Genomic DNA, 13,193 nt, shown 5'->3' with positions numbered 1-13,193 from the left:
AGAGGCCTCAAATATTGACATTTCTTCATAAATGTAGGTTGTCAATTATACCTGTAGTGAGGCTGGAAAAATCACAAGGTCTTCTACCTTAACCTTCATGTTTTTTAACTGACCAAACGTGTATGTGACAAGACATATACTTATTTCTCTTAAAAGGCTTTACTGAATACATGAATTTACTAACATGAATCATAGGCTAATAAAAATAAATTATTGGATTTAAATGAATTTATTTAACCTTATTTTGTCAGCAACATGTTAGTGACCAGTCAGTATGAGAGGTCTGTTTAGGTCAATCCAAAAGTGGGATTCGGGGCCAAAGATACACAGTATGGCCACACATCTTTCCCTTCTAACGTTTTTATATAGGAAAAAAACAGTTAAAATGAAAATCCAGAAGGAACTTAAAGGGGAAAAATGTTTTAAAAAAAGACTATATGCAATTCAAAGATAAATGGAATTTCTGATATCAATATACATATATATATATGTATATATATATATACATGCACATATAATTTATTAGACCATGAGTTTTTTTTAGCAAGCATAAAATAGCTTCTACCTTGTTTTAATATGATCCCCTCTTAGTCACTGCTTGTCGAGCCATCTTATTTCCAAAAACAAAGCATTTTTTCCCATTTTTTAACCACTATGTGGCACAATCTGGCAAAGTCGGCTGAAGAGTTGAAGAAGTAGCCCCTGTCTTTGGAACTAGAGTTTTGTCTTCTCCTGAAACATGACTTTCTCTTTCCAAACTGATACAACCATTGTAGTATGTGGTCTCTGTATGAATTTTCAATATAAACTCCTCCCCATACTCTAAGCTTTTTGAGCCCAGGGAGCATTCCTAATTTTGTAACTCAACCCTCATATTTTCTTTCAAGGATAAGTAGTTTCATAATAATGGTTTCATAATAATCATAATGATTCTCATTACACCATTGAAAAGTGTATTTTTTCTTCACTTTGTAATACAATTTCAGAAGTTTCTATGCCTGGAAAAAGTAAGCAGCTCCTCAAACAATAATAACTAGATAGATAGATAGATAGATAGATAGATAGATAGATAGATAGATATGTATTTGTGTATGCATGTATACCCCAACAATAAATCAGTGTGTATGTATGTAAAATCTATTAGGTAGTCATATTTGCCATAATTTAAGTCATATTTAAAAAATCTCAAGGGATATAAAATATAATATATAATAACATAGAGAAATGACTAATAATATATTATATTTATTTTAAAAGGAATGAAAATTAATATATAGACAAGTTTAATTTGCATATAAATATTTCAATTAAATGGTGCAGAATAGCCATTAGATACAAATAACATCATTGAGTTATTTTATATTATTATATAATTATTATATTATATGTTTTATGATATATTATATATTATATTATATTATATTACATAACCAGGAAGATATAGTAATGCAAGTTGCCTTAGATTGCAAACTGATATTTAATTAAAAGACTCAAAAAGAGATATTTTAGGAAAAAGAAATGTTTCTCATTTGTTTTAATTGTCTTCCTATTATTTTATCATTATTGATTTAGATATAGTTCTTGAGATTGCTAAGACACTTCATTTATAACACTGTGGAAATTGTATGTGGATGCTACTTTTTTTATTGACGGGAAAGAGGTAGAGTCTACCCAACATAGTAGACTAATAGAAGTTGGAAGCATTCACTCCAAAATATAGTAGGTCTAAAAGAAAATACTTTGAATGTCAAGAGTATTTAGATGTTTGGTCAATCAGCATTTGGAAAAATGTAGCACTGGACTTTGAAGGCTTAAAGGTAGCAGAGAATTACAGCAAAGAAAGGCACAGATGATAGTAGACTAAAGCAAAATGTATATCCCAGTCTGTGAAGTGAATTTGGGTATTTTTAAGATAATATTTTTGGGTTCTGTAACCTGATACTTTTATATTTTGTAAATTTTTGGCTTCTTTGCCTTCAGTGCTAATAATAATAATAATAATTAATAATATTAAAAATCTGTCTTCCTCACAAAAGATCAAGAATATCAAGGGAACAAGTAAAAAAATGGGGAGAGGGGCCTAGCAGTACCAGATCTTAAACTGTACTATAAAGCATCAAAACAACATGGTACTGGGTAAGAGACAGAAGGGAGGATCAATGGAATAAACATAGGATTTAGTGTACAATACTGTACAATAAATCCAAAGATCCCAGCTTTGGGGACAAGAACCCATTGTTTGACAAAAACTACTGGCAAAACTAGAAAACAGTATGGAAGAGATTAGGTTTAGATAAGCATCTCACACCCTATACCAAGATGAATTTAGAATGGGTAAATGACTTAAATGTAAAGAAGGAAATTATAAGTAAATTAGGTGAACATATAATGGTATATCTGTCAGATTTTGGGGAAAGGAAAGATTTTAAGACCAAGCAAGAGATAGAGAATATTACAAAATGTGAAATGAATAATTTTGATCACATTAAATTAAAAAGGTTTTGTACAAACAAAAACCAATACAACCAAAATTAGAAGGGAGGCAACAAATTGGGGGGAAAAATCTTTATAACAAAAACCTCTGACAAAATTCTAATTTCTCAAATTTATAAGGAACTAAATCAATTGTACAAAAAAATCAAACCATTCCCCAACTGATAAATGGGCAAGGGGCATGAATAGGCAGTTTACAGATAAAGAAATCAAACTCACAAGCATATGAAAAAGTGTTTTAAATCTCTCATAATTAGAGAAATACAAATCAAAACAACTCTGAGATACCACCTCGTGCCTAGTAGAATGGCCAATATAAAAACAAAGGAAAATAATAAATATTGGAGGGGGTGTGGCAAAATTGGGACATTAATGCATTTCTGGTGGAGTTGTGAATCAATCCAACCATTCTAGAAGACAATTTGGAACTATGCCCAAAGGGCTTAAAAAGATTGTCTGACCTTTAACCCAGTCATACTTCTGCTGGGTTTGTACCTCAAAGAGACAAAAAGAAAAAGTACTTGTACAAAAATATTTATAGCCACACTCTTTGTGGTGGCAAAAAATTGGCGAATGAGGGGGATGTCCATCAATTGGGGACTAGCTGAACAAATTGTGGTGTCCGATGGTGATGGAATACTATTGTGCTGAAAGGAATAATGCACTAGGGCAATTCCATGTGAACTGGAACAACCTCCAGGAACTGATGCAGAGCGAAAGGAGCAGAACCAAGAGAATATTGTACACAGAGACGGATATACTGTGGCACAATTGAATGTAATGGACTTCTCTCCTAGCAGCAATGCAAGAATCCAGGACAATTCTGAGGGACAGAAACATAGAAGGAAAATATATGATTGATCACATGGTTCGATGGGGATATGATTGGGGATGTTGACTTTAAATGATCTCTCTATTACAAGTATTAATAATTTGGAAATAGGTTTTGAGCAATGATATATGTAAAACCCATTGGCTGTGGCAGAGGGGAAGTAAGAATGGAGGGAAAGAACATGAATCACATAACCATGGAAAACTATTCTAAATTAAACAATTAAATAAATGAAAATTTTAAAAAAATCTTTCTTCTTCTAGAAGAACTAAAGTAAAAGGGAGCAAAAATAAGAGTAATCCAAGCATGTACTATTGACAATGGTAGAATGCTTTCAAAAGGAATAAACTCTAAAAAGTTTTGAGCTAACAGAAAGTAAAGGTTGAGAATAAAATAGATAAAACAAAACATCATACAGTAAATACTCTTTTACAAAGATGACTCATCTTGACTCCCCTGACTCCATAATTAATTTCTTTCACACTTATAAGTCCTTCAAGACTGAGGAAATCTTTTATTTTTAATAGTAGGAGAGTCTTGCAATGTTTTGAATGTTTTCTTCTTTTTTATTTTATTTTGTTTTAGAGGAAAGGAAAAGTAAAAAGGAGGAGATAATAAGATACAAGAGAATTACTATGGAGATAAAGGAAAGCAGATTTTAACAAGCATAGGAATCTGTGGTTTTATCTGAATAATTTAATATTTGATTTTTTAAAAATACATACTTTAGCTGACTAGCAAGAGTTTTAAATATGGATGGATCATGGATCTTCAGGATACTCTGCACCAAAAAGTATAATATTGGCATTGACAGGAGATAAATCTAAAGGAATAGATAGATAGATACTATATAACACAATGCAACAACATGACACAACACAACACAACACAACATGACATGATATGACATGATACAATACTATACAATACTATATAGCACAGTATAGTATAATACAGTACAATACAATGCAATGCAATGCAATGCAATACAATACAATACAATACAATACAGTACAATACAGTACAATACAATACAAGGATGTGTTAAAGCCATCTCAAATTGGTTCTTGAAACAGACTTTCAGTGTGATCATTTACACCTTGGAAATTGCAAAAAAAAAAAAAAAGAAAACAAAGCTACAAATCAAGACTTGATTTTATGGTTTGTTGGTTGTCTAGACATAAATGATGGAGAATATGTTAATGAAGAATGAACTAAAAAATGAATTTTGCATACTTGTTTGTTTTCTGGAGACCTGGTGGTTAAAAATTTCTCGGTATACTTCTGGATACAAGAGAGAGAAGGAGTGAATCAGAGATTTAGATTCTGAGAGAAAGAGAGAAGGGGTTTTTATTAAACAATTACTATGTGTTTCAGACAGAGAGAATAAACAATTTGTCAATAGTGAATGTCAAAGGAGGGGTTATTGAGTTCAAAACTTCCAGACTCCAAGTTGAGTATATTCTACATTTTTATCCTATAATTGCCTCTTCCTAGATCTAAATTTTGAAAAGAAATTCTTTTTAAAAATTCAAAAGCATTCAACAGGTCAGTACAATTTTTATGCAATCCATGCTCTCTTTAACTTCTATGGCTTTGTTCTTTCTCCTTTTCCCCAGATTTTCTTGCAGTATGCTTCACCAAGTTGTCCAAATGCCAATACAACATCATCTTGTTCATCATCACATAATTCCTCCAATGAAATCCTATAAAAGTTCAAGTTCCATTTATTTTAATTTAAAGCCATCAGTAATAAAATTAGTACAATTTTAAGGCCCTTTAAATACATTAGTTCTTACTGTACCTGATGGCTTGGATAAGAAGCCCAAAATCCTTGATAAGAGCAAAGGCATCTCCCTTATTTAACCTAGAAGCCATGAGACAAAAGAAAACAAAATCACAAAATAGTTTTATAATAAGCTCATAATATGCAAAGCAAGTGTGTTACTATTTCTGATTTACTGATCAACAATGAATGTCCCCAAAGAGCCAGAGTGACTTCTCTATACCTCTGTTAATTGGATCATTCTTTGAAACAAGACACATTTCTCTTCTTCATTTCATAGTATCATTGATTTAGATTTATGAGTAGAACTTTTATTGATGAAGAAACTGGGGCATAGAGGGGATATGTGACCTGTCCAAAATCACATGGCTAGTACCTGAGGTGGGATCTGAAACCAGGTCTTGTTTAAATCTAGCACTTTATTCTTTAGGCCGGGCTATCTCTCTGCTATTTTTGCATTTGAGTTACATGATAATCCACATACCATTTTTAAAACATCACAACTATAATGAGCTTTTATAATATGATAGAATCATAGGTTTCTAAGGACTCTTTTTAGAGGGTCCTTAGCAAGCACCTAGTACAAACCTGCTAATTTTATAGATGAGAACATTGTATGTTTTTTAAAAGTCTTCATACTATAATATTCCATGACATAAACAAGTATTTATGTCATATTTTTTTCAAAATTAAAAGAAGAAATCATACCAATTATCCAGTGTCAATGCTGTCATAGAACCATGCTTATAGAAATCAAGTGCATAAGCATTCAGATGACGTCTGCTTCCATCTCTGTCACATTTCTTCAACCAAAAATAAGGAGCATTTTCATCATGCACATCAATTGTGCGTAACACAATCTGAGAAAATATGGATATTTTAAATTTTCTATTTAATTTTTATTTTTTATATTTAATTTCCATTGGATCTATGTCTCAACCATTTCTTTTTTTTTGTTCAACTTTCATCGATATCTGCTAATCTAAAATTTACACACAACATGAAGTAATAAACAAGATACTTGATGGAATCCTTGTCAAAAACTACATGCTGAATTCATAAACAATGAATCATCATTTTAAAAAATCCTAAAAATATTTTTAAAATATTATTGCCTTAGTTGGAATTTCTCGATTTTGAAAACTAACTTGTAATACAAGGATCAACATTTGAATAATGATGTGAAATATGACAATGGAAGAAAGAATTTTGAAGAGAGAGAGATCTTCAAAAACAACCTTATAAATAGGTTAATTAAGCCATTGTGCTCACCAAATTTGCAATGACCTTAATCATTCTTAGTAATCATTTTCTCCCTTTCTCCATCCAACAGTATTTGTTCAACTATTCTTATTATCTCTGGACAGAAAATAAGAGAAATCTTCTACAAGAAATCCTACATAGATTTTTCTAGCTGAAGAAAGCCTTAAAGATATCATCTAAGACTAGTTATTCATTTTGTGAACTGAGATCAGAGGTATCTAATTTGGCAATAGTCACACAGCTAGTTAATAGTGGATATGAGAGTAGTACAACTCCCTAACTCTCATTTTCATGGTCTTTCCACTATACGATGTCAGAGGGCTTCTCAAAACATAGGTTTCGGTTCCAGGTTAAGATGGCTGCAGAGTAAGAAGGAGCTCTTAACCTCTCCTGACCGAAACACACAAAACTCCTCAAGGGGACATAAAAACAAGTCCAGACAAACGGAGGAACCCCACAACAGGGCACAGCATGGAAGGTACGTGGAATCGAGGCATTTCCATGCTATAAAGGGGTGAAACAGCTCTCACTAAATCTCGGGCTGAGCAACCACCCCAACCCCACCCCCTCCACACACAACACCTATAGCTCCGAAGCCAGCTAAAAAGAAATAGAGCAAGTTTGGGGCACCCATCGAGTCATTGGCAACTCCAGGGCCTGTTCCTGAGAGCAGCAAGATTTAGGACCCCAATAAGCCAAAGAACACAAACGAAATCTGAGCGCCGGAGCAGAGAGTGGACGCAGGGCGCAGAGCGCCGGCTGAGAGCACAGGCAGGGGCAGAGGCGTGGGTGGAGGCAGACACAGCCAGGAACTAAAGCTCTGAAACCCTGAGTGGGGAACCAGTGCAGACGGGTATGCGACTGTGGAAGCAGCGCCCTGAGACTTGTAAAGAAACCTCCAGCAGACAATCAAGCAAGGGGGTCCACCAGGGGCTTGACCTTGGAAAAAACCAGAACTCAGACCTCAGGAGCCAATAGACTGTGGACAGACCCTGAGCTCGAGGATAAACCTCAGAAGCTGCTGAGCTAACTATGGCTACCCAGTCTCAGGAAGTTCAGAAGAGAAAGATTAACAACAAGAAAAAGAAGTCTTTAACACTCAACAACTTTTACACAGAGAAAATCCAGACAATCGAGCAAACAGAGGAGGAGAACAAACAAGCATCCGGACCCTCCTCAAATAAGGAAAACTCCTCACAAGCTATGGAAGAGTTCAAAACTGAGATTTTGAGGAAAATGGAAGAGATCTGGCAAGAAAATAACAGTTTAAAAGGTAGAATCTTGCAATTGGAAAGTGAGGCTCAGAAACCAAATGAACTGATAAGCAAATTGAACACCAGAAATGACCAGATTGAAAAGGAATACCAGAAGATTATAGCTGAAAACCAGAAGATTATAGCCGAAAACCAGAAGATTACAGCCGAAAACCAGAAGATTACAGCCGAAAATCAAAAGATCATAGCCAAAAACCGAAAGATTATTGCCGAAAACCAATCCCTAAAGCCTAGAATTGAGCAATTAGAAGCTAATGATCTCTCAAGACTACAAGAACAAATAAAACAAAATCAAAAGACTGAAAAAATAGAAGGAAACATGAAATATCTCAATGAGAGAGTGACAGACCAAGAAAACTGGTCTAGAAGAGACAATTTGAGAATAATTGGTCTTCCAGAAAAACCAGAAATTAATAGAAACCTGGACTCCATACTAACAGAAATAATTCAGCAAAATTGCCCTGAAGTCCTACAACAAGAGGGCAATATAGACATTGGAAGGATTCATATAACATACACAAGTTTAAGGTTCAGGGTTTGAGCAAAATCTTTTGGGCGTCAAATGAGAAAAAGAAGGCAGGAGTGGCTATTATGATTTCTGACAAAGCCAAAGTAAAAATAGATATGATTAAAAAAGACAGGGAAGGTCATTACATCCTGATTAAAGGCAGTATAAACAATGAGGAAATAACACTGCTCAATATGTATGCACCAAGTGGCATAGCACCCAAATTCATAAAGGAGAAACTGGAAGAGCTCAAGAAGGAAATAGATAGTAAAACCATACTAGTGGGAGATCTAAATATTCCTCTGTCAGATCTAGATAATCAAACCAAAAAATAAATAAGAAAGAGGTAAGAGAGGTGAATGAAATCCTAGAAAAATTAGATTTAATTGATATGTGGAGAAAAATAAATAGGGACAAAAAGGAATACACCTTCTTTTCAGCTGCACATGGCACATTCACAAAGATTGACCATGTTATAGGGCATAGAATCATTGCAAACAAATGCAAAAGAGCAGAAATAATAAATGTAACCTTCTCAGATCATAATGCAATAAAAATAATAATTAGTAAGGGCACCTGGACAGGAAAATCAAAAACTAATTGGAAATTAAATAATATGATTCTTCAAAACCAATTTGTGAAAGAAGGAATCATAGAAACAATCAAAACATAGGTTTCAATAAGAGAGAAGATAGAGATTGCTGAATTTTGCCAGTTCCAATTGCCATCAGTTACCCTATTTACTCATATAGTTATTAATTTCCTAATTTGGTCCACAGCTATATTCAAAGGTTTTTAGAGGGCAGTTGCAATAAGAGAGGACATTGTCTCTCTTTACAGTGATTCTTCCCCTAAATCAGTTAAGTCATCTACTGAAAGTGTTTATTCAATATATATTATGTATCAGATAGTATTACTTTGGCTACAAAGACCTAAGTCAAACAACCCCTGCTCTCAAACAGTTAACATTCTATTGGAGGAATCAATATATGCACCCATAATATAAATACAAAATATATTTTTTTAAAAAGAAAATCTAAAGTAATTGGTTTCTGCCATAGAAGGAACTGAACAGAGTCTGAAAGCATATTCAATTCAATAAGCATACCATTCTTCTTCTTGTTCCTCCACGAGTTTTCTCTAATATAAGTGATAGGCCTTATTTCACAATGTAATGAATATGAAAATATGTATTTTAGGACAATATATGTACAACCAATATCATATTACTTACTGTGTTGGAGAAGAGGGATAAGAAAGAGGGAGAGAACATGGATTGAAAAATATCAGAAAATGATTATTAAAAATTATAGCAACCTGTAATCTGTAAAAAAAAATAAAAAAGATGTTTTTAAAAAAGTAACTTATTGAAGTAAAGGGAATTATCAACTTAAGATGTTAAGAAAAACCTCATGTAGGAGGAGGTCCTTGAGTTTAACTTCGAAGGAAGCTGGGGATTCTAATAAGTAATAGTATATTCCAGGCCCAGGGAATAGCCTGTCCAAATATAGAGACAGAAGATGTAATATGACCCCCTAGAGAAGAGCAAGAAAGCCACTTCAGCTATAAGAATATGTAATTTAAAAAAAAGAAGCAGATATTCAGGCTGCAAAGGAAGTTTGGACCAAGGTTACTGAGACTTTTAAATAGCGAAAAGAAGAGTTTTTTATTTATTCTAGATGCAATGGAGCAATATGGTCAGAGATATGCTTTAGTCTTATCTCCCAATAGAAGGGTAGAGGACAACTGGAGAAGGGAAACAATTTAGGGAGAACAATGATGAGACTTAATTATCTAACTAAGTGGCCATAAGGGCCAAGATTGGTATGGAGGTCATGTAAGAGAAGAAAAGGGATAGAGGGGAGAGATGCTACAGAGGTAGAATTAATAAAATTTAGCAATTCAGTTGATGTGGGAGGGAAGATAAGATGTGAGAAGTGAAGGATGCCTGCAAAGTTGTAAATCAGGTTAACTGGAAAGATGATGCCTTAGAAGGAAGTAGGAAAGTTTGAAATGAGAGGAGAAAGAGGAAAAAGGAAATAATGTTTTGTTTTGGACATGTTTAGTTTGAAGCGCCTAGGCAGTGTTCAATTTGAAATGAGCAATAATTTGTTGATTATGTGACTCTAGAGTTTAGCAGAGAAACCTGGCCTAGATATTTGTCTACGTAGAGATGATCACTGAATACATAGGAATTATTGCAGTTAACAAAAATGAGAACATAGAGGGAGGACGAGAGGGTCCAAGACAAAACCTAGGGGTACACTATTGTAGAGATTTTAACTGAATCCTTATAACAACTATATATATGGAATATATATATATATTATATATATATATATAATAAATATAATAAAATAATGATATATACTATTGGGTCCACTACAAAAGAAATGTAGCACTTGAGTTGAGCTTTCATGAAAATTAAGGTTTCTAAGAGATTAAGATAAGGAAGGAAAGTATCCTAGAGATGAGGGATATCAATAAAAAGGCACAAAGATGGTATCTCACATAGAGAGAGAATGCCAAGAAGACACGTTTGGCTGGAATATATAGTGCATGAGGAAGCATAATATGTGATCAGCCTGGAAATAGAATCTGAGACCAGATGGTAGTAATTTTAAAGAATTTTAAATTTTATGCTAAAAGCAATGGGAAACCACTGGAGCTTGCTGAGCAGAGGGATGGTAGGGTCAGGTGTGAATTTTAAGAATGTCTATTTGACTACTATGTAGAAGATGAAAGATTTGGTGACCAATTAGGAGGTGAAAATCTTCACAACATTTCAAGCCAGCATTAATGAAATCCTGATAGGTTGGTTGTGGTATTGGTAGAGGGAAGAGGGAAGTTTTGAGAGATACTGAAGAGGAGGAATTAATCTGAATTTGACCTTTTCTGATTTCCCTCAACCCTTCCCAGATGCTGCCTTCCTTTCTAAGGTTGCTTTGTTTCTATGTGAATGTTGGCTCCCAGTCAGAATGTAAGCCCCTGAAGGCAGAAACTACTTCACTTTTGCCTTTGTATCCTTAGCCCTTAGCCTGATGCTTGACAAACACTTGGTATTTAATATATGTTGGATTAATTGGTTAACGGACTGGTAAGTCCACAAATATAGGAGATGAAGGAGAGTGAAGTTTCACAGATAACTATTGGCACATGAGGGAAGAAAGGCAGGGCCTACAACAGAAACAAGGAAGTTACAGAAGATATGTAGTTTTAGGGTAATGAATGAATTCAATTTTAGACATGTGGAGTTTAAGAAACCTATGAGACTGGGGGCAGCTGGGTAGCTCAGTGGATTGAAAGCCAGGCTTAGAGACGGGAGGTCCTAGGTTCAAATGTGACCTCAGACACTTCCCAGCTGTGTGACCCTGGGCAAGTCACTTAACCCCCATTGCCTACCCTTACTACTCTTCTGCCTTGGAGCCAATACACAATATTGATTCTAAGATAGAAGTTAAGGGTTTAAAAAAAAAAGAAAGAAACCTATGAGACATGCAGGTAGAGATGCCATAAAGGCAATTAGAGATGTGGTTCAGGAGGACAGAGAGATGAAGGCAACTTCTTCCCACCTTTGCCTTTATCTAAGACTCTAAAAACTAACTTTTTGAATAAGGCATCCTCTAACACAACTCAATACTGATCACTCCCTTCCTTGACATAATTTCATATTTGTTTTCCTTTTTACTCAATTAACAACTTAGTGTATATTCTTGTCCAAAAGACAAAAAGTACCACTAGCACATTAGATGAATCTTTCCAAATAATTTTATGTTTACAAAATAAAATGTCTACTTCTGTCATTTTCTGTCTTTTCCACATTTTATCACCTTTTATTATAAAACAACGTCATTGTATCTTAATCAGATTGTTTTGCCTGAATAGATCATCATCCCAACTAGAATAAAGTTCCTTACTTATAGAAATTATTTCTCATAATTTTAATCTATAACACAATGAAAACAAAATAGCAGGCATTATATTGGGTCTTCTATCTTTTCTTGGTATGGAATAATCTGTACAAGGAACACATAAGAAGAAGCTGCTTTTCCATTGAATTAAAAGAGATGGTTACTTTGTTGGAAAAATATGTGTGAAAGGATTTTTTAATCATATCACAAGGCTACTATAAATTTTAAAAATTATATGAACATGAATCTTCATCATCATTATATACAGAAGAAGGTACTTCTCAGAAGCAAAAGGGAAAAAAGTTGAAATGATACCTACATCATTCACCATATCAATATTAAATAAATCTTGGTCAGTTATTTCAGACAGGCAAGGGAATGGTGAGACTGCAGTTCTGTTCTCCGTACCAGGCATCAAATGGGATACTAGCTCAGAGTCTCCATATTCTTCACCTGAAAAATCTAATTAAAATAAAATGTGAAATAGCACAATTATTGTTTCCAAGTGAAATTTACTCATGAAATTATCTTATTGCTTATGGTATTTCATAGGAAGACAATTACTTTTTTATTAATAAAGAAAACTATCTCAAAGCACTACTGCCTCATCATATCTAGAAATAAAAAGAACCCTAGAGATAAACTTTTCATTTTAAATATAATTAACTCAATGTCAAAAGAGGTTAAGTTTTCTAATACATTTATAAAAATATAATAATATTCTAAATATAATAAATAAATTAAATAATGAATTAAATGAAATTATAATAAATAATATAATAAATGTTCTAATATACTAATAATTCTAATACAGAATAAATGTTGCATTCAAACACAGATATTCTGGCTTCAAATCTAGTCTTTTCTATTCTCTCATGATAAAGAGTCAGTCATTTGAGTTAATTTTCTTTATTACATAATACCACTAGATGGAATAGACTAACTTTAACAAAATTAGTCCATTGCTAAAAGACACACATGGGAATTTTCCTATAATTAGATCATATACCTATAACAGAAATAACCCCAATTTTGGTTTATGTTTCACACCAATGAAAATAAATGAATGAATGAATGAATGAATGAACAAATAAATAAATAAAAGATAGATGATATTGTGTTTTTC

The 13,193-nt window shown here is 33.4% G+C and overlaps 1 protein-coding gene across 1 annotated transcript in view; it reads right to left on the bottom strand.

Annotated features, from left to right (window-relative positions):
• Positions 1 to 4,913: 4,913 nt before the first annotated feature.
• The window catches only part of LOC123252313 (probable ATP-dependent RNA helicase DDX60), an 85,979-nt gene continuing 77,699 nt past the window's right edge, over positions 4,914 to 13,193 (bottom strand). Inside the window, exons 33-36 of the mRNA XM_044681680.1 lie at positions 12,387 to 12,529; positions 5,820 to 5,971; positions 5,130 to 5,192; positions 4,914 to 5,031 (exon numbers count right to left, since the gene is read on the bottom strand). Of these exons, the coding sequence (XP_044537615.1) occupies positions 4,914 to 5,031; positions 5,130 to 5,192; positions 5,820 to 5,971; positions 12,387 to 12,529 (476 nt within the window). The remainder of the gene's footprint in view (positions 5,032 to 5,129; positions 5,193 to 5,819; positions 5,972 to 12,386; positions 12,530 to 13,193) is intronic.

This window comes from Gracilinanus agilis, chromosome 6, assembly GCF_016433145.1.
Source record: "Gracilinanus agilis isolate LMUSP501 chromosome 6, AgileGrace, whole genome shotgun sequence".
Taxonomy (NCBI): Eukaryota; Metazoa; Chordata; class Mammalia; order Didelphimorphia; family Didelphidae; genus Gracilinanus; species Gracilinanus agilis.
The sequence above is the reverse complement of the archived record's forward strand: the minus strand, read 5'-3'. Positions and strand labels throughout refer to the sequence as shown.